This window comes from Maylandia zebra, linkage group LG18 (assembly GCF_041146795.1).
Source record: "Maylandia zebra isolate NMK-2024a linkage group LG18, Mzebra_GT3a, whole genome shotgun sequence".
Classification (NCBI taxonomy): domain Eukaryota; kingdom Metazoa; phylum Chordata; class Actinopteri; order Cichliformes; family Cichlidae; genus Maylandia; species Maylandia zebra.
This window is the reverse complement of record NC_135184.1, coordinates 21940969-21962075: the sequence shown is the minus strand read 5'-3', so window position 1 is coordinate 21962075 and position 21107 is coordinate 21940969. Positions and strand designations below refer to the sequence as shown.

Here is a 21107-nt window from a genome sequence, read left to right as displayed (position 1 = left end):
AGCTGTGCTCTGATCGGTTCTGTAAATTTATTTACCTGTTAAAATGTTCCCTTCATTTACCTAAACTGTCATTTATTTATTTATTTAATTTTTAATTTGTAAAATCTTGACGAACGATTTGGGAATAAAAATAATCTCGTCATTTTGCGCATCCGTCACTGAGGTGAAAATCCCAATTTGCTGAACTTTGGTGAACAAACGAGCAAGCTCTTCTCTTATTGGTCTGCAACGTTGCGATCCTAACTTTGTGACCTCCTTTACTCGCCCCCTCCACCACCCTAACCGGCCTGTGCCACGTCATTAATCTCTGTCAATCAATACTTCGATCAGGTTTATCACTAAGCGCATAAATGCAAAACCATACAGTCCGTGGGAAAACAAAGTTTATCTGTTAGGAACTCCCGCGTCCATAAACAGATACCAACTGTATTTTACACAAATTTCGTGTCACTGGACCTCACCTGTCCTGACTGTCTGCCACGCGCACACAGGTGAAGGCGCACATGCACGCGCTATCAAATGACAAAGGTTGTTCTGCTCTATGGGGGATTTTTAAATCTTCTGCAAACTATAATCATGCAGACTCAGATAAAACTCGGATATTTTGTTTTTTTGTTTTCAAATTTTTTTGTATTTAGACTCGTTGTGTTTTAAACTCGGACAGGTAGACCGCGAGGAGGACTCTGCTCGTGTCCGCCCAATATTTGAAATACACAGATGCGCGCTCCCAGCTCTCTGGTACGAGGCTCAGCCTGCTCTTAGTGGAAGCGCTGTTGGACCAGAGATGAGATACAGCCCTGGAGAGCTCCTAGCCACATGAACGCCACGACGCCGCTGAGGCGCTCGGTCCCGTGTCTGCTTCAGACAGAACAGAACTCGTCCTCGCCTCACCGGACTGGTCGGATAATTGTTATCAATGGATTGGCATTCTAACGGGTTGGTATTTTTATTGCTCCGGTAGGGCTAGAGGGTAAGAAAGCGTGCGTGTGTTTGAGTGAGAGTGAGAGAGCGGTGAGAGGGAGAGACAGGGGGAGACGGTGGGAGGGTGGGACAAGGGAACATATATGCTTTCAGCCATGGAGCTCACCATGGAGAACCTTCACAGCGTCTCGTCACACTCCCAGGCGGGAGACCTCATGAACTCTCCGCATGCTCGGCCATCGCCGTCCCCCAGCTCTACTCCCCGGAATCTGGTCTCGCACGCTCCCGGCGCGCGGTCGGCCATGGTCTCCGGCATGCCCTCGCTTCTGGAGGGGTCTGGGGGAGACTACCGGACAGACCCGTCCGCGTTGTCCGGACACCTGCACCCGTCCATCAGCATGTGCGAAACCGGGATGAGCCTTAGCAACACATACACAACTCTAACCCCCCTGCAGCATCTACCTCCGATATCCACAGTGGCGGACAAGTTTCACCACCCGCATTCACACCACCATGCTGCCGCCCACCAACGACTCTCGGCCGGGAACGTGAGTGGGAGCTTCACACTGATGCGGGACGACCACCGTGGTCTTACCTCCATGGGCAATCTGTACAGTCACTACTCTAAAGAAATGTCCGTGTCCGGTATGGGCCACGGCTCGCTGTCCCCGCTTTCCAGCGGGCTGGGCTCTCTGCACAACTCCCAGCAGCCGCTCTCAGCCTACGGGCCCAGCGCGCACCTCCCCGCCGACCCCAAGATGCTTTCTCCGGTGTCAGGCTTCGAGACCCACGCATCCATGCTGTCCCGAAGTGACCAAGAGCATCTGGCCAGGAGTTTAGGGGGACATGGCCACGGCATGATCTCCAACATCAGCGGCATGCATCATCACCCGCACAGTCACCTTCACTCGCAAGCAAACGGTGCAGTAATGCTGGGGGACCGGGAGAGACACGGCCATGGACCCAGCCAAGGAGTATCAGGGTCAGGCATTCAGGCCGAGGAGATCAACACTAAGGAGGTGGCACAGAGAATAACAGCAGAGTTGAAGCGCTACTCCATCCCGCAGGCCATATTCGCCCAGAGGATCTTAAGCCGGTCGCAGGGCACCCTCTCGGACCTGCTACGGAACCCCAAACCTTGGAGTAAGCTCAAGTCAGGACGGGAGACCTTCAGAAGGATGTGGAAGTGGCTGCAGGAGCCCGAGTTTCAGCGGATGTCTGCTCTCAGGCTAGCAGGTAATATACAATCCCTTCAGCATTATTGCTTCACATAAAAAGCGTTCAGTCTTCCACCGTCGCCTCTCAAATAAAATAGAAGGATTCAGCACCACGGACAGTTCAGCCAGCAAAGGTGCGCAGAGGCACAGCAGCTTCATCAACGTAATTAGCCATACCCGCAATTCCTTCAACCGGAAGCGAATATGATTTGTGTAAAGACAGCGAACAAATCTATTTGTGTTTCCCTCGGATCTCTAGGAATAGTTACAGTGGGATGCAAAAGTTTGGGTAACCTTGTTAATCGCCGTTATTTTCCTGTATAAATCGTTGGTTGTTACAATAAAAAATGTCAGTTAAATATATCATATAGGAGACACACACAGTGATATTTGAGAAGTGAAATGAAGTTTATTGGATTTACAGAAAGTGTGCAATAATTGTTTAAATAAAATCAGGCAAGTGCATAAATTTCGGCACCACAAAAAAAGAAATGAAATCAATATTTAGTAGATCCGCCTTTTGCAGAAATTACAGCCTCTAAACGCTTCCTGTAGGTTCCAATGAGAGTCTGGATTGTGGTTGAAGGTATTTTGGACCATTCCTCTTTACAAAACATCTCTAGTTCATTCAGGTTTGATGGCTTCCGAGCATGGACAGCTCTCTTTAACTCACACCACAGATTTCAATAATATTCAGGTCTGGGGACTGAGATGGTCATTCCAGAACGTTGTACTTGTTCCTCTGCATGAATGCCTTAGTGGATTTTGAGCAGTGTTTCGGGCCGTTGTCTTGTTGAAAGATCCAGCACGGCGCAGCTTCAGCTTTGTCACTGATTCCTGGACATTGAGTGGAATCCATGTGTCCCTCAACTTTGACAAGATTCCCAGTCCCTGCACTGTCCACACAGCCCCACAGCATGATGGAACCACCATATTTTACTGTAGGTAGCAGGTGTTTTTCTTGGAATGCTGTGTTCTTTTTCCTCCATGCATAACGCCCCTTGTTATGCCCAAATAACTCAATTTTAGTTTCATCAGTCCACAGCACCTTATTCCAGAATGAAGCTGGCTTGTCCAAATGTGTTTTAGCAAACCTCAAGCAGCTCTGTTTGTGCTGTGGGCGGAGAAAAGGCTTCCTCTGCATCACTCTCGCATACAGCATCTCCTTGTGTAAAGTGCACCGAATGGTTGAACAGTGACTCCATCTGCTGCAAGATGATGTTGTAGGTCTTTGGTGCTGGTCTGTGGGTTGACTCTGACTCTTCTCACCATTCGTCGCTTCTGTCTGTCTGAGATTTTTGTTCGTCTGCCACTTCGAGCCTTAACTTGAACTGAGCCTGTGGTCTTCCATTTTCTCAATATGTTCCTAACTGTGGAAACAGACAGCTTAAATCTCTGAGACAGCTTTCTGTATCCTTCCCCTAAACAATGATGGTGAACAATCTTTGACTTCAGGTCATTTGAGAGTTGTTTTGAGACCCCCATGTTGCTACTCTTCAGAGAAATTTAAAAGAGGAGGGAAACTTACAATTGACCCCCTTAAATACTCTTTCTCATTATTGGATTCACCTGTGTATGTAGGTCAGGGGTCACTGAGCTTACCGAGCCAATTTGAGTTCCAATAATTAGTTCTAAAGGTTTTGGAATCAATAAAATGACAACAGTGCCCAAATTTATGCACCTGCCTGATTTTGTTTAAACAATTATTGCACACTTTCTGTAAATCCAATAAGCTTCATTTCACTTCTCAAATATCACTGTGTGTGTCTCCTATATGATATTTTTAACTGACATTTTTTATTGTAACAACCAACGATTTATACAGGAAAATAATGACTATTAACAAGGTTACCCAAACCTTTGCATCCCACTATATCGCCTGATAGCGACTACTTGGAGCACATTTGCGTCCACCACACTTGCTGTTGTAAACTAAATTTGCAGGCCTGTAGTTTTTGATCTACACACAGCAAATCGCAATTGATTCACAATAAAACCTCGAAATAGTTGTCCTCCCAAGACGCCTGTTTTACGAGCTTGTGTTTGTGCGTGCGCACGCGCGCGCGCTTCGGTGGGGCCAACCAGTTGCGCGCGAGAATAGCGGGGTGACCCCAGGCTGCCTGATCAATACGCCAGTTCCCACTCTCCCTTTTAAATGTGGCACACCGATCGATGCCCGTATCGGAGCTGAAAGACGCAATAACCGCAAGATCTCTCCCGCTTTTCATTTAGTGCCATGTAGCACGAGCTTTACATTTAGAACAGGGGCAGGTATGATACAGGGTTCGCTTTTAAAAAAAATTTAACTCAGGACAGCAAAATGAAACTGTGATTTTCAGTGTTTTAAAACTTCAAACTTTGAATCACTAACACTCCAACCCGGTGTCCATTCAGAAAATTAAACATGTAGACCTAAATATTTATTTTAAAAAATGAAATATGTGAAAAATACTACTGCAGCCCATAGATGTGATCACCAGATCTATTTCAAAGCAACCTTGAGCTGCACAAACTGTTCTGATGAAATATTGATTGTAAACTGGGGCGGGGATTGATAACGTGGACAAGTACAAACAAGAAAATGTAGAGAATATAGAGTTTGTGAAGCTGAAAGCCACAAAAACTAACAAAACAAATAGGAAATGTTTCCCTTTCCCCCCTTTAAAATGACATATTTGTTATGAGATGGTGCTACTGAAAGGAATAGCTGTCCAAACCAATAAGATTTCACTGTATCAGTGAAATGCCAAGATAATGCAATCCAATAAGGAAAAATGGGCACAATAGATAGATAGATAGATAGATAGATAGATAGATAGATAGATAGATAGATAGATAGATAGATAGATAGATAGATAGATAGATAGATAGATAGATAGATAGATAGATAGATAGATAGATAGATAGATAGATGAGGATTAGAAGCTGAGGCTTTGAGTGTCATTAATAGTGTTGCTCTGTCCTTTCAGTGTTTGCCTGGCTTTGCACATAGGAGATCAATAAGGCCGTTTCCCCTTCCCAACCCCCTTCTCTCCCACTCCCTGGTGCTCTCCTTCTGTGTTTCTCTCTCTCCTCTCTTCTTCTCTGCAGCACATGACAATAATATCACTAATCTTTCAGTGGTTAACCTGGCAACAGGCAGACGGGCAGGTTGTTTGGCTCGAGGAGCTCGGCGCCACAGAACAAAACAAAACAAAAAACAAAACGCTCAGTGGAGGAAAGGATAAATGAGAGCTAGTCAAACAATGCACTGAGCCATTTTCTATCATCTTACCTCTTACCAGAGCCATCTCTTAATGCCCATCAAACTTACTCGTGCCATGAGAGATTAATGTCGGTATTCTGTTTCTCATATTTTCTGAGGAATCCAAATGGGAAAAACTGGAATGGACAAAACTTCAGTCAACTTGGTTTAAGTGCAGAAGCAAGAAAAGCAAAACTGACATGTGGAAAAAAGGGCTGCAGGAGCTGGGAGATGCCATTGATTGAGTAAGGGCAGGCAGGTTTGGGCTTTGTGTGAACAGCCAGATAGAGGCAGGGTAGTGAAAGGATCAATACCGACCTTAATAATTGATAAGTTTAAGAGAGACGGAGGCGAGATGGGGAAGAAAGAGAGAGGCAGACAGCGGTTGTGTTAGCACTTGTAACAGCATCTTCTAGGTAAGCAAAGTCAAATCTGTGGTTAACAGCTGAGGACCACACAGCAGTCTTCCTGCCTAAACCCCACAGCACAGGGTGTGTAAGTGGTTTTCAAAAATGCTGTTTACACCCTAAACATCCTGTGAAACATCAATAGCACAGTTCTGACACCAACAAGGATGCTGTAGACTCCCACTGCTGAGAACTCGAATCAGATATTTATGAAGCTAGAAAAGAAACACGACTGTAGATTTGTAACAAGTGAAATCAGGGCTTGAAGGCTGATATCTAAAGACAAACACAAAGAGATCACAGCCTAGGAGGGTCTTACAGTAGACAAAGGGCACCAGAGCATCCAGCTGCCTGCCGAGACAGAGTAAGTGCTTTCTGTTTAAGTCAGCGAATCCTCAAAGCAATCCAAGGTTGTGATGTCATTTGATTTTAAAGGTTGCTATGCTTTATGGGGTTTGTAATGCATCTTTATGGAAGGCCTGCAAGCACATTTCATTGAGTGCGTGTGCACACATACATGCGCGTATGTCTGTGCAAATGCTTCCACATGCACACGTGTGTGTGTGTAAGACTGGGTTATAGAGTGCGTCTGCACTATACATTGTTCAGGCTTATCTGACTCGCTCTGAATCGGTATTGATTTCCTCTCTTCTGCTCTCTTCGGCTCTCTCATATTCTCTCTCTCTCTCTCTCCTTCCCTCTATGCCTCCCCCCTTCCTTCTCTTCTGGCTCTGTACCAGCAGAGCAGAGCAGAGTCTTTGCCTCCCAGCCTTAATTCATCCCTGCTCTCTCTGTAACAGACAGAACTCATTTTGAATAGCCATTCCTGGCACAGTGGTGTCAAATATTTTGACACACTGTATGACTGCAGCTTAATGTGCTGCGACTTAGATTGGCAATACAGTACAACACAAAAAGAAGCTCTATATAGCTTCATAAACATTTAAAACAACCTCTAGCCAAATATTTTAATTCGCATACAAGTAATAAAAATGAGCTGGTTGCAGAATACATAGAAAAAAGATGTGTGGTAATAAGAAGGTGATGCATTTTGTTTAAGAACTGATGCCCATAAGGAGGATATGTGGTTGAAATATATCAAATTTACCTTCTTTAGAGTAGAAATCAGGACTTGTGTTAAATAATAAACACATAAATAAACATCTGTTAGTAGTTTCTTAATTATCCATTTGCAGCACCTTGTTTTGTTAAACCTTATGTTGCTCATGGCAGTTTGTAAAAGGCCTGGTGGTGCTGAAAGGACAGCTCCTTCTAATCCCTCACAGCAGCATTTCGGTGTTAAAGGTGCAAACACCCAACCAATAAAACTGCATTAGTCAGGACTGAATTACAGCTTTTCAGCTCCGACCTTTTAATCTTTTTAAGCTCTTTCTTAAAAGTTATCACAAATTAAACTGACTTGACTTTAGAGTCCCTGCAGATGTTCTGTGTGTCAGAGAGCGTTTGTCTCGGAGATATGTGTAAGCCAGAACTCATTTTATCGTTATCTAGAATTTCCCTTTAATTTGAGCAGAAAATTTGTTCATTAAGCCAAACGGCCGGGAAGAGAAATAGTCCTTGTTTATAGGGACCAGATAATAATATCATTCATAAGTTACAGTACACGAGGTATTTTTAAGTGCTTGAAAAATATTTTTTGGTTAGTTTGTGTTTGTGTGTTTGTGTTCGATATTATTGCATGTTTGTTACAGACGGGACACTGCTTACTAAATCAGAGGCACGTTGTGCAGTTTTTTTTTCTTTGTTTTTATTACATCAAAGGCTGAGATTATATTAAACTTTCGCGATAATAACTTAAAAAAAAACACACAGGAAAAAAGAAACAGAGAGATCACTTTGAAGGCCCAATATTTAAAGCTTGAATATAAAGTTTACAAATGAATCAGTCATCATCGAAGAAATAAAGTTCTACTAGATTAAACAACGGCTTGATTGTAAGTCTTTCTAAGTGTTTCGGGAACATTTCCCAGCGGCTTCTTTGTAGCTTAGTTTACAAAGATTTATTCGTTTTGTTCTCCTTTATTCGCCGTGTTCAGGGTCTCAAAAAACTGTCGAAATATTTGATTGAGGCTTGTGCTCCGTGGAGAGAATGCTGCGTTTAGTTTTTACGTTTTTAAAATAAAAACACAAATCTTAGAAAAACGAAGAGGCGCAAAACTTGGTTTACAGGGCTTACATGACTTTTATGGACTACGAGACAGGATCTAATACTCTGTAAAGCTGCCGATCACTAGTCTCAACAGGACAACACGGGCTTTAGTTGAGAAATAAACGACAGCTTTCAAATAAGCCAATCCTAATCAATCGAGGGTAGCCCGTTTTAAAGGACGAAGAGGCGGTTTGGTTTCAGCCTTGCGCAGTGTTGTGGTGGGAGCAGGGGTCATTCGGGCGCTTTACTTCCCTGCAATGCAATGAATAGGCCTATAGGTTGATCAATATAATCAATAACCGTACATCTGAGGAGGTGTGACAGAGAGTGATTGACACCAAACTGTTTCTCGCCTGCAGTAGTCCGTCCAGGGCGGGAGAGGGCCCGTCTCACCGCACACAAAGCCCGATCTCATCCGTCCGTCCAGGCGTCGACTAGCAGCAGCACGGTGCGGTTAGTTCACCGTCTGCCCCTCACGCCCCACCTGCACACACACACACACACACACACACACACACACACACACACACACACACACACACACACACACACACACACAGAGGTAAGACACATAATACTCTCCTGTAACATTAAACGAGTTGCCTTGTGCATTTTCATTTTCCCAAATCAAAGGAAACACAGGCCAGAGATGATCTTTTAATTGTAACTCACGTCCACTTATTGGCTTTCATCTCTCGAGGCTTGAGGACATAAAGCTGATGAGATCGAAGGATCTCATGTTTCCTCCTGTACACTAAACATTTCAATGCACACCAGCTAGAGAGTCTTCACACGAAAACTCTATTCGTTTCCTGGTATAAACAAACAAACAAACAAACAAACAAACAAAACAAAACAACACCAAATATCTCTAATCGACTGCTTTCACACACGACTACCTAAAATGTGTTTTACCTCTTGTTGTTTCCAATTGACCTTTACTGTGCAGAGTTTTTGGCAAAAAAAGTTTCCAGATGCATGCCTTAAATCTCATTTTAACACAGGATCAGGAACTACGGGAGCCAGTCACGAGTGGTGTGCGTGACAGGTGTGGGACCTCTAAAGTCAAGCAGTTAAAGTTTAGAAACAAAACAGAATGAGTGTATATCAGTCCAATCAATTTTAATCGGATAATTGGCGATTTATTTATGTTATTCTAAGCAGAGTGTTGAAACGTGTAGGTTCGCGCATGTGTGCACACTTACTGCCCACTTGCGCACATTCACACACACTGAAAGGGAAAGCAGAGACAGCAGCCACCGGCAGCCACAGTCATAAAGCCGAGGTGCTCTTAAACGAGGCACAAGTGCAGCTTAACACACCGAACGGCCAGCGAGTTCATCTCTGGATCAGTAAGCGGTTGAGATTAAACAAAGTGGCGGTTGCCCTGATACCTTTGGCACCGCTGACACCAGGGACATGTGAAGGAGATGACATGCGCAACTGCCACTTGAGACTGCTTGTCTCTTCAGAAAAGCCCATTTAGTAATGAGACACACTAAAGATAACCAATAACAGTTTGGTTCTTGTCTCAAGAGAGGTCGCTTTAATGAGTAGCCCCCACTTTTCCTTCCCTGTGGTCCTGTGTTTCTTACCGCGGCGAGGGACGTTCAAGGAGTCTCATTTGAAATTGATTGATTATCTGAGATATGCACTGACCATTGCGGGCCCAGGCCTAGTGCTAACTCCTCGGCAGATGTGTTTTGCAGGCACTGCACACAGGCCTCTGTGCTGCAGAGCAGCATCTGAGCTGATGGAGGAGACCCAGAGTGGTGTTGGCATTGTAAAATGGCCGGTAGCACAAGTTGTTCGAAAACAGGCATTACATATTAAATTATCACTATATTAGCACTAGCATTCAGTCATTACATTAGGGAGTATTGAGTTTGGTTTGAGACAGCACTTAGAGAGCCTTCAGGAGATTCTGGCATGGCTGGGCCTGAACCAATTGAATAAACGTTCCATGAAATGGTTCTGAAGTGCGGATCAATCAATATGGGGGCTATCAATCCGGGGGCAAATTAAAACAATTGAGAAAAACAACAAGAGGAAAAGAGTTGAGGAAGTCGAGAGGAGGGATGGAGGATACAATGCAGGGACGAGCACATAACCTACATTCAGCTGAGGAAAAATATCTTGGTAATTGTGCTTTGCTTGCAGTAACAAAGCGTGAACAATGACCATTCGCACACGTGCACGCGCGCATGCATGCATACACATGTGCACATTTATATTGATCCCCACCTCACAGTCAAATCAGTTTACTGCTGTTGTCTAAACCTGCTGTAAAGTCATCAATCATTTGCATACACCACCACCTCCACACTGCAGCCAGTCTTATTTATCTTCTGCCCCCACCCCCACCTTTCCTTCTTCTCATTCTTTCCCTGCACACACACACACACACACACACACACACACACACACACACACACACACACACACACACACACACACACACTGACAATCATCCAGCACTGGCACTGGTGTAGATATCAGTGATCATTCCTTGGCGCTTTTTAAGGTACATCCCCAAACTCAATCTCGTGCACGCGCACACACTTTATATGGCCTAAAAACTATGTAATCAGTGACCTATCTGAGACCCCCCCCCCCAATTCAAAAGCACCCAGACTGGATGACTGCCACATTTTCTTTGTTCTTCCAAAGATTAACAATTTCTTCTCATCTGTCTGTCACAAGGCGCGTTCGCGAGCTACAATCCCCAGCCCGAGCGCGCGTCCCCCCAATACACACACACACGCGCGCGTGCGCACATACACACCACCGAGTTCTCGCGGATCGATAGGGATCGATCGGGTGGGGAAGGGAGCCCTGATTACTGGACCACGTGTTCGGGAGAAAACCGCGGAAAATCGATCATTGCAGCTTTTTAGGGCAGCAGAACAGAACAGACTCCCTCCAGTCTCCACAGCCAGAGCCGAGCCTACTGACGGTGCATCCAGGCACGGCAGACCGCTTCTTTGTCAGCATTTCACATCTCCACCAGTTTCAGCAAGGCACACACACATCCACGATCACACTACTCTATTCACCATAACCGCGTTATTTCTCGATTAGTCACAAATCAAGCCAAATTGTTTACATACATAAATACTTCAAATCCGCATGCAGGTGAGTTATAACTCAGGCCTGCACAGGTTTTAGACATATTTCCTCTCCTCCTCTCCTCGGAGCCTGACGGTTTATCTCATGTCACCACACATTTGAAATAAACGTCTAGAGATACTTCAATGAGCAAGATGTTTACTCCTCTGAGTGTTACTGTTCATGTTATGTTCTGCTGCAGCAGCAGGTAGTAACCAACGAGAATATGTAGTGTAGCATTCAGGAACAGTAAGAGATCTGAGTGCTCATTTTCAGTCCTGTTATTAATATAAATGGTGCAAGAAAAACCCCGCTTAATTAACCAAGTCTCAAATTTGACTTGAACAGGGAAAAACACGGCACAGCTTAAAGATAAGGCCGCTGTTAACAAGTTTCACCCTGGCTAAATTTGTGATTTAAATGGACAAAACTAGACCTGTTCGGAAATCAATCTCAACACTTAGAGCGTGTTTGGCAACCTACATAGCAATAATATTGGATTTTAAATGCGGAACATTAGTTTGGAAATCTACAAAAACTCTGTCATTGATATCAGGATAACCCCACCTGAAACAGAAACATGTGAGGTTTAGATATTATTTTAATATAGTTTAATATCTTCTCACTCAGAAGGCAGCCCGTAGTATAGACTCAGTCACATTTTAAATATTTAAATTCGATCTGCTCCTCTCCTTATGTCTTCCTGCTTCTCATTCTTTCTTTTGTAGCTTGCGCATGCTCCTGTTTCACACACACAGAGTAATCTGTTCCCATAATGTGCCCTTTTCAAATAGCCAATTAGGGATCGTGATACAGGCCTAAACACATTCCGCTTAAGCATCAGGACTTCATCATCACACTGAAACATGATCATAAATAACCACTTTTAAACTTTTTGGTTCTACACTCTGCTTTTTGTTGCTATTTTTTTTGGAAATTTTTGTTCCCTGAGTATTATGTTAAATGTATAAATTATCTGTATCATATGTATTTTGTGCTCCACTATATGTGACACATATATAACATGTTATTCTTCTCTCCCTTCCTCCCTTTATCCGTCTCCTTCTTCTCTCCAGCATGTAAACGCAAGGAGGAGGACCGAGGACGGGAGCGGAACCAGGTGCCAAAGAAGCAGCGACTGGTCTTCACCGACCTGCAGCGTCGCACCTTGGTAGCCATCTTCAGAGAGAACCGCCGGCCCTCCAAGGAGATGCAGCTCACCATCTCCCAGCAGCTGGGCCTGGAGCTCTCCACCGTCTCCAACTTCTTCATGAACTCACGCCGCCGATGTCCAGAGCGCTGGGACGCAGAGGATCACAGTCTCGGGGCGCACGGCCACGTGCACACATCCCACGGAAACAGCAGCAGCAGCAACAACAACAACAACAACAACAATAACGGCGCCTCACCAATCCAACCCGGTACCTCCTCTGCTGTTTCCTTCTCCAAGGCCTGACGTCTGCAGGACGGATGTAGAGAGAATGGAGGGTTCCTTTCCGCTAAGACTCTCCGTCACTGCAGAGCTACCGAGCGCTGTGGCTTCAGACCACTCAACTGATCCATTTGTTCAGAGTACCGAGGACTCTGTGCAGATGGATCAGACCTTCTCGGTGTTATCCTTTGACCCGAATGCCACTCTTAGGGGCTAACATGCATTTTCAAAATGTGACTCTTGAAACCAAAGATCCAACAACCACATGTAGCCGTCAGGAAAAAAAATCATCCTGAAAAACCAAAGAGCATCCATTTATACTAACCGCGCTGTGGGTGTGCGTGGAAACATGGAAAAGAGAGAAAGAGAGAGAGGGTTTTGCGTCAGGAAACAAGTAGCTTTAAAGACAGCCGGCCTGGAGAGGTCTTCACAAATAATCATGCAGCAGGTGTATCTGTAGGCCTGCGATCAGCTACACCCGCGTTTCAGTGCCACGCTGAGACTGATTGAGAGATGCGTTTATGTGTGACGTATATGTGAAACGATCTCCGCAGGTCGTCCGCTACCTGTGCGTAACGTTCACATCGCCCACAGTGGGGGTGTATTATTATTATTATGATTATTATTATGACTATTCCTCTGCAGCCACTCAGCCCGCTGCACGTCGGAGTAACAGCGCCATCTGCTGCCCAGTCTAACCACACGCCAACCTGTTCTCAGCGCGCTGGCGTTGCTCCTCACACAGCTGCAGATTGAACACCCAGAGAACCAAACAGGAGGAGAAATGGTTCAAACACACTCATCCAAACATCCAATGACACACATGCTGAATGTTTGCTTCTTTATATACACTGAGTGGCTGCACGGCCACAGACTGCATAGTCACTTGAAAGGTTATTTTCAGGTTACAAAAAGAAGAACAATCAAACAGGGATGACATGCCACACATAAAAAAAAGCTGTTGTCCTCGAGTGAAGGGAGTGAGGGAAGGTGGGTGCATTCTGTTCTAGCGGCCAAACACAGAGGTCAAATGTCACAATATAGGATCCTGAGTGCCAATGATGTTTGCCTCTTTATGATAATCAGAGAACAGACGCAGCCCACTTAGTCCCCCCTCCCCCACCCCCAGTGTGCCCTGCAGTGTCTGGTCTGTGTCATTACACACCTACAAATTGTGAGCACTATACGGCATGTTTGCCTATTTCATACCTCAGAAAAAAAAATTAAAAAAAGACAAGAAAAGAAAAACATTGATGTGATCCACATGAAACACAATGGAAATGTCTGTAAATAATCTTTAATTTCATCTCTCGTTCTCTCTGTCTTATCTATTCTCAATTGATCTACTCTCTTGATATGTGTCTTTCTTTCATTTTCTTTTCCCCCTCCCCAACTAATTGATGCGGGTAATAATAGTACCATAGACACATGGTTTCTTTCTCGTGACTATTGTGCTATGTCGTGCTGAAACAATATATAAAGAAGCACCTTGTTGACAAAATGTAAGAACTTAAAAAAAAAATGAAACAGAATCAAAACAGACAAATCATCATGTCATGGACTGATCCTATGCACAGATGAGGAAGGGATACCAAACAGAGACAAACTGTGCATATTTGTGAATACCTGTTTGATGGAACAAACGGACTGCGTGGATGTGAAGGACCTCTTCCTTGATCTTTAAACTTTGACCTCTTTGAAATGGACAGTCACGGCATTCCTCTGCTGATTGTTTTCTTTTGTCACCATATGAATTGCCAGATTTTTTTGTGTCTTTTTATAACATTTTTTTCTGTGTGTGTGTGTGTGTGGGCAAAGCCACTTGTTGTGTAGCATCTTCTAGCGGGAGATAATCATATAAGGGAGGAGACACAGACAGGAGGAGGAAGGGTGAAGCAGGGGAGGCGGGAGCATCAGAGGCCCGTCATGAGACTGGAAGGTAGCAAGGGACATTCCTCCATAAACCCATAAACTGGGAGGTGTAGTGCACGGAAACAGGTTGTTGTTATTTGGGAATGACTTTGGAGTCTAGACGGAGGAAAACTGCATTTAAAAAAAAAAAAAAGTTAAAACCCAAAGCAGAGTGTTAGTGAGGGAAATATGTGTGTGTGTGGCTACCTCACAGAAAATAACCAGACAGTGACCCAGCCGTAAATACCAAAGATAATCCACACCTGCTGTGTTCACACTGGACCTGGGATGTACACACACACACACACACACACACACACACACACACACACACACACACACACACACACACACACACATGCAGAGTTGCAGACAGATGCAGATTTGGATGCACGCACTTCCACGGAGCAGTCGTGCTGCATAGCAAACACAGCCTGTTTGTTATGTGGGAAGAGTTGAGTGCCTTTTTCCTTCAACCAGGGGATGGACTGCTCTGATCACACACAAATATGCACACACATGTTTAAATGAGGGGGAGTAGGGGGGACACACTGGGTGAAGGGGGTGCAGCACTGGAGGGGTCCTTGTGATCTTAAAGGGCCACTTTTTCGGACTCTCGGCACTTCTTTTCACACGGTGAGGGGAAACCATCGCTTGCCATTCCGTTTTTTTTTTTACACACCGACGAGATCGTATCATCTCACCAAGTCCTCTTTTCACGATACACACACGCACACACACTCCTCCCAGAGATATTTTTGTGTCATTTGTAATCCGAGAGTCGGCGTGTGTGTGTGTGTGTGTGTGTGTATATTTAGCTGTTTACAAAGCCCTTCACTCCTGCTCTTTCCTGTCTCTCGATGGCCACCATTTCAATTTAACTGGTCTGAAAACAGAAAAAAAAAAACAGAAACCAAAAAAATATATATAAAAGAAACCTTCCATCTGCTGTCGACACATGATGCACATTGGTGATCCTCCCCCGCTCCCCCCTCTTCGCTGGTCCCTCTTTCCAGGGTAGCATTACAACAAGGCAGGCATGTGTAGACAGTTCATCTTGATATACCTCAAATCTTGACTGTAAAATTTAATGTAGTGAAACAATAAGGACAATGTTTAGCAATGAGCGTGACATTAAAGTCACAACAAAATGATTGTTTGGGGGGTTTTATTTATAATTTCTATGAAACAAAGTGTGGAGCTTAAACTGGTTTTTGGTTTGACAGCTTTCCAGTTTTTTATTTGTTTCTTTTAAATTGTGTGCAGATTTGAACCGAGTCCTTTTTTTAGACTGAAAGAAGGGGCATGACATGGGTGTAGAAAAGTGCATAAGGGATAAATAAAGAGGCAATGACACAATACACATGCAGCAAAAGAAAAGAAGAAATCAACAAATAACAACACATCAAAGACAGAATGATTTCTGTTTTGCATCATTTTCTTTTTGTTCGTTTGTGTTTGAAAATTGTTTCCTATGTGTGTTGAAGTGATTCACATATTAAAACAAAAAGAACGAACCAAAGCACCTCTGTCATTTAGGAGTGGGACGAGCGATTCTTTTTATGCATGGATCCTATATTAGTGTATATAACCTGCGGGATGATCTGTTCCTCCACAGGTGGAGGTAAGGGGGAGAAACTGGGGGGGAAACAAACGAAAGACAAACAAACAAAAAAAGCTGGGTTTTGGTTTTCAAGTACATTCTTTTACCCTTGTGTGTTTTATGTGCTGTTTGTGTATTTGTATAAAATATGTATATTTGTATGTCTTTGAGATTCATTACTGTGTGTTTCCCCCTGTTGTTGTAACCTTTCCCTTTGTGTCCAGTAGTCCCTGCACTTCCATCTCTATATATCTTCGTTTCATACCACAGCCGCGAGTGTGAGTGTGGAGTTTCTCTGCTTTATTTTTCTGCATTTAATCTAAATTTGATCACCCTGGCTGTTTGTCTGCTTTAGGAAACAGTCGAAGCTGAAACAAACGGACAGCCAGGCAGCTGAAATACGCTTCCTTCCAGTGTTTTAAAATGGCGTCATTTGCTTTTTCCTTCAGTCAGACCTTAGAGATCTTGAAGCCCCAGTGTCGATGTTCTCTCCCTCTTCCCTTACCAATCAATCAATCAGAGCCAAGTGTCTTTGTGATGGTAGAGACAATCAATTTCAAATAGAACGGAGACAAAAAAAGAGGAAAGATGAAGGGAGAGAGAAAGAGAGCGATGGAGGAGGGCAGAGAAACTGACTGCACAAGAGAGATGGGAGCAGAGGGGGAGTGATACTTTCATTCCTTGTGTGTGTGTGTGTGTGTGTGTGTGTGCATGATCACCTTTAACCTCTGCAGAGTGACCTTTACGGTGGGGGTCGAGGCACCTTGGACCCTCCCCCGGCAATGAGGGAGCTAGTGGTGGGGATCTGACTTGTTAAGTGGACATCTAATCGAAGATGTTGATCAAATGCCTGCACACATGTGCACAGATGCATGCGACCATCAAGCAGAGAGCCTTTCCTCTGATCCTGATCTCAGTGATACAGTAAGGGTGGTGTCAGTCATGTGGGTCTGCCTTCAGTTTTTGGAGGAAGAATCAAGTAATAACTCGAGCAAATAATACACAAGGTGAAAACCAGTGTTGGTAAATTGTGTGTTTTGACGAAAACAAATAAAGAACGAAGCAATTGGATGACTGATTTTCTACTTTTGTGTGATGCTTTTTACTATCTACTGTGGTACTCTGCTGCCACCTGGTGGCTCAAGAATGGTCGTGTTTGTTAGAAAATGTTTGATCAGAAACCAGGAGGGTCCTCAATTTACAGCTTCTCTCTACTCAGGTCAAATATCTCTAAATTCTTATTCTCCAGAGTTCAACCATCACCCCCTTTGTTTATTTATTTTTTACACTTATAGTAAATAAGGATTTAAATGTAAACAGGTAAGTTTAAAAAGTGCCCACAAAAACTGGAGATGGAGCTGGAGATGGCAGAGTTAAAGCCGTTGAGAGCGATGGAGAAGATTAGAAATGAGTATATCAGAAGGTTTGGGGACAAAATTAGAGGCAAGGCTGAGATGGTTTGAACATGTGCAGAAGAAGGATAGTGGATATACTGGACAAAGGATGTTCAGTGTGGAGCTGCTAGGCAGGAGGACAAGAGGAAGACCTCAGAGGAAGTCCATGGATGTAGTGAAAAAGGACATTAGAGGAAGATGATTGTCTCTGGCGACCCCTAAAGGCAGCAGCTGGAGGAAGAAGAGGAAGAACTCCCTGACTTTGTTGTATTGATTTTCTAAATTAATTTAAACATGCTGACATCTAAAATATTTAAACTTGTATAAAGTCCAAGATAAATATTATAAGATAAATATTTAAAAAAAATTAAAGCTAACAGTGCATATATAGAATAAGGGTTTGTTTCCATCCGTGCTCAGTTTCAGGTCTCCAGAAGTTGAGTCATCCATCCTTAAAATAAACTACCCGATGATGATATCACATCAAAGCTAAGATTTGCTTCACTGCACATGATTCAAAATTGAGTTTTTCTTGTGGAAAATCTAGACTGAGCCCATCCAAATAAGTAAATGTACATAAATAAAAAAAAAAAAAAAAAACAGAAGGTGATGTTTTTCTGAATCTTTGTCAATGATGGGAATAACGGCCTTACAAGTAACTGAGTTACAAGTTACTAATGGCGTTACTTTTTTCAGTAACGAGTAATCTAACTAATTACTATTCCTATCGTTACAACGGCGTTACTAACAAGAAAATGCGGTGTGGTCTATGGGGCGCCGTTTGTAAACTGAAACATGCCGAAATTAACAGCAACATTTTTCCACATTTAGCTCTAAATCTTACAAAAACATGTTTTTTCGAGTCATTTTTTACAACATTTAGTAAAATATTTGTAACTTTTCATATTTAAAACAGGATTTTAAATGTTAAATCTAAATGCTAAATGTTAAATCTAAATGTTAAATGTTAAATCTAAATGCTAAATGTTAAATGTAAATATTATATTTAAATGTAAATGTTAAATGTTAAATGTAAATATTATATTTAAATGTAAATGTTAAATGTAAATATTATATATAAATCTAAATGTTAAATGTTAAATCTAAATGTTATATATAAATCTAAATGTTAAATGTTAAATCTAAATATTATATATAAATCTAAATGTTAAATGTTAAATCTAAATGTTAAATGTTAAATCTAAATGTTATATATAAATCTAAATGTTAAATGTTAAATCTAAATGTTATATATAAATCTAAATGTTAAATGTTAAATCTAAATGTTACGGGAAACTAAATATTTAGCTAATATGCAAATTTATTGTACGGGTCAACGGAAATACCAAAATAAAAGCTTCAAGAAAACCTCCCGCGCTAAAGTGTGCCGGTCGCGGTCAGGTTCTGTGTTTGCGCTCCTCTTACGGTCACTTTTGACTGCCATGAGCTGCTTCGACTATTCCCTACCAGCATGTCCATGCTTGTATATAGCTCTTGTAAATCGCTGTCATTTAATGGGACAAACCTACTTTCAGAGTTTGACAAGGAGGGTATGGAGACCTCTGCTGTAGAAAGTTCTGGGTTGTGACGATGAGACACATGAGTTCCGCAGGCAAAAAGCTGGATGGGAGTTCTATTACCTTCAGTGGAAACAGAGTGATTGTTATATCCAGCTTTGAATTCCTTCAAAGTGCGGTTGATTCGTGGTAGAAACACATAATGAAGGCAAAATAGGTCTGTTGCATTTTCTAAGTCTAGGATACCAAGTGATTCCAATTCATAAAATATAGGTGCATAAATGTGGCTACAGTTGTTGTTTAAGTCTCGGTTGAAACGCTCAATCCTCTGGTTGTGCACAGAACTTCCCATTAAGACAGAGCTTTCACCCCTGCTTGCTCGCATGTCCTCCCAAATCTGAGCATTCTCTCCTCCGTGATCAGTCCTGATATGCAGGGGTCTGCCAAATTGTCCAACAGCTGCAGTAAAGAGGGCTTTCACAGTCTCAGCTCGATTATTGCTGGAGCACTGAAGAAACAACATCCTGCTGTATCCATCTATTGCACCATGAACAACAAACTTCCAACGAATCAGTTTGTGATTTCCATCTATGTGCCATATGAAATTTGGATGAGGCACAGAATATACTCGCCGAGCAACTGCAGTTCTTCTCCTGGATAGAACACCAGCCGAGTCCACCCTCCGCAGTGACTTTCTTACGCGCCATCTTTGAACCACTATGTTTTTGGAACGCAGATGACCCATCAGCATCACTTCTCCAACATTTGGATGTTCAGTTTTTATTTGGGACACTATCTGATCTAACTCATGGTCACTGATTACATTGAATTTTGACTCTTGAGATATTATAGTCTTGCAGTAACTTATACAGAGTGGGCTTGGAGATGGAAAGGATAGATGCAGCTTCAGTAAAAGATGTTTTCAGGGAAAGAACATTTTCCAATTCCTCTTTGGAAATCTGAAGCCTTCCTTGGTAACCATCCTAGAACACGGCACAGAAAATCTCAATGAGCACAATTCTATAACAAAAGATGGGTAATTTGAGGCAATTGTACTGTGACAGATTAGCTAGAGTAATATTTTATCAATAGTTTTAAAATATGAAAGTGAGCAATCAAAAGACACTTCACAGCAAAAACAGTAATAAAATATGACGTAAAACTTGTGAATGTTGTTGGTGGTGATGTGACACTGCTAGTGATGGACCCCTAAGAAGATGAAATGTATGTAGAATCAGAATCATTACTTTGACAGGATTTAATTTAAGGTGACATATTACACCAAAGAAAAAACAAAAATTAGTCAGCTAAATGATATGTGTAAGAAGGCCTACCGAGCAGTATGGTATCCCAGTGGAGACGGCAGGTCTACTTGGTCCAGGTGCATTGCTGGATTCCTAAGGAAACATTTACATCAAGAACGACTGTTACCTACCTACCAAATAAATAAATAGAGTTGTATGATGTTCGATCTCTGTCTGCCGCCTACCAAATGAAATAATTGAGGACTAGCTAAGTAATTTAGCTTTGCTAGTTTTGCTAACACTGCTATCAACCCGTCCAAAATGCTATACAATAAACTTACCAAGTGCTGCGGCGTTTGTGAGGTCGAGGGTGCATTACCGCTGAATCGTTGGATGGCCGACAAAACGGCTCTTCCAATGTTTTCAGCTAAATCGCTGGACATGCTGGTAGGGAATAGTCGAAGCAGCTCATGGCAGTCAAAAGTGACCGTAAGAGGAGCGCAAACACAGAACCTGACCGCGACCGGCACACTTTAGCGCGGGAGGTTTTCTTGAAGCTTTTATTTTGGTATTTCCGTTGACCCGTACAATAAATTTGCATATTAGCTAAATATTTAGTTTCCCGTAACATTTAGATTTAACATTTAACATTTAGATTTATATATAACATTTAGATTTAACATTTAACATTTAGATTTATATATAACATTTAGATTTAACATTTAACATTTAGATTTATATATAACATTTAGATTTAACATTTAACATTTAGATTTATATATAATATTTAGATTTAACATTTAACATTTAGATTTATATATAGCATTTAGATTTAACATTTAACATTTAGATTTATATATAACATTTAGATTTAACATTTAACATTTAGATTTATATATAATATTTACATTTAACATTTAACATTTACATTTAAATATA

At 42.5% G+C, this 21107-nt stretch overlaps 1 protein-coding gene and 1 long non-coding RNA gene across 2 annotated transcripts; one reads left to right on the top strand and one right to left on the bottom strand.

Annotated features, from left to right (window-relative positions):
* Window positions 1-1033: 1033 nt before the first annotated feature.
* onecut3b (one cut homeobox 3b) lies at window positions 1034-14919 on the top strand. The gene is made up of 2 exons (XM_014412234.3): window positions 1034-2157; window positions 12144-14919. The coding sequence occupies exons 1-2, from the start codon at window positions 1065-1067 to the stop codon at window positions 12521-12523; spliced, it is 1473 nt and encodes a 490-aa protein (XP_014267720.3). The 5' UTR covers window positions 1034-1064; the 3' UTR covers window positions 12524-14919.
* Window positions 14920-19813: 4894 nt separating this feature from the next.
* On the bottom strand, window positions 19814-20843 carry LOC143413754 (uncharacterized). Its single transcript, XR_013094369.1, has 3 exons — window positions 20510-20843; window positions 20259-20321; window positions 19814-19907 (listed from the first exon to the last, which is right to left on the bottom strand). It is a non-coding gene; the product is annotated as an uncharacterized LOC143413754 (long non-coding RNA).
* Window positions 20844-21107: the final 264 nt, after the last annotated feature.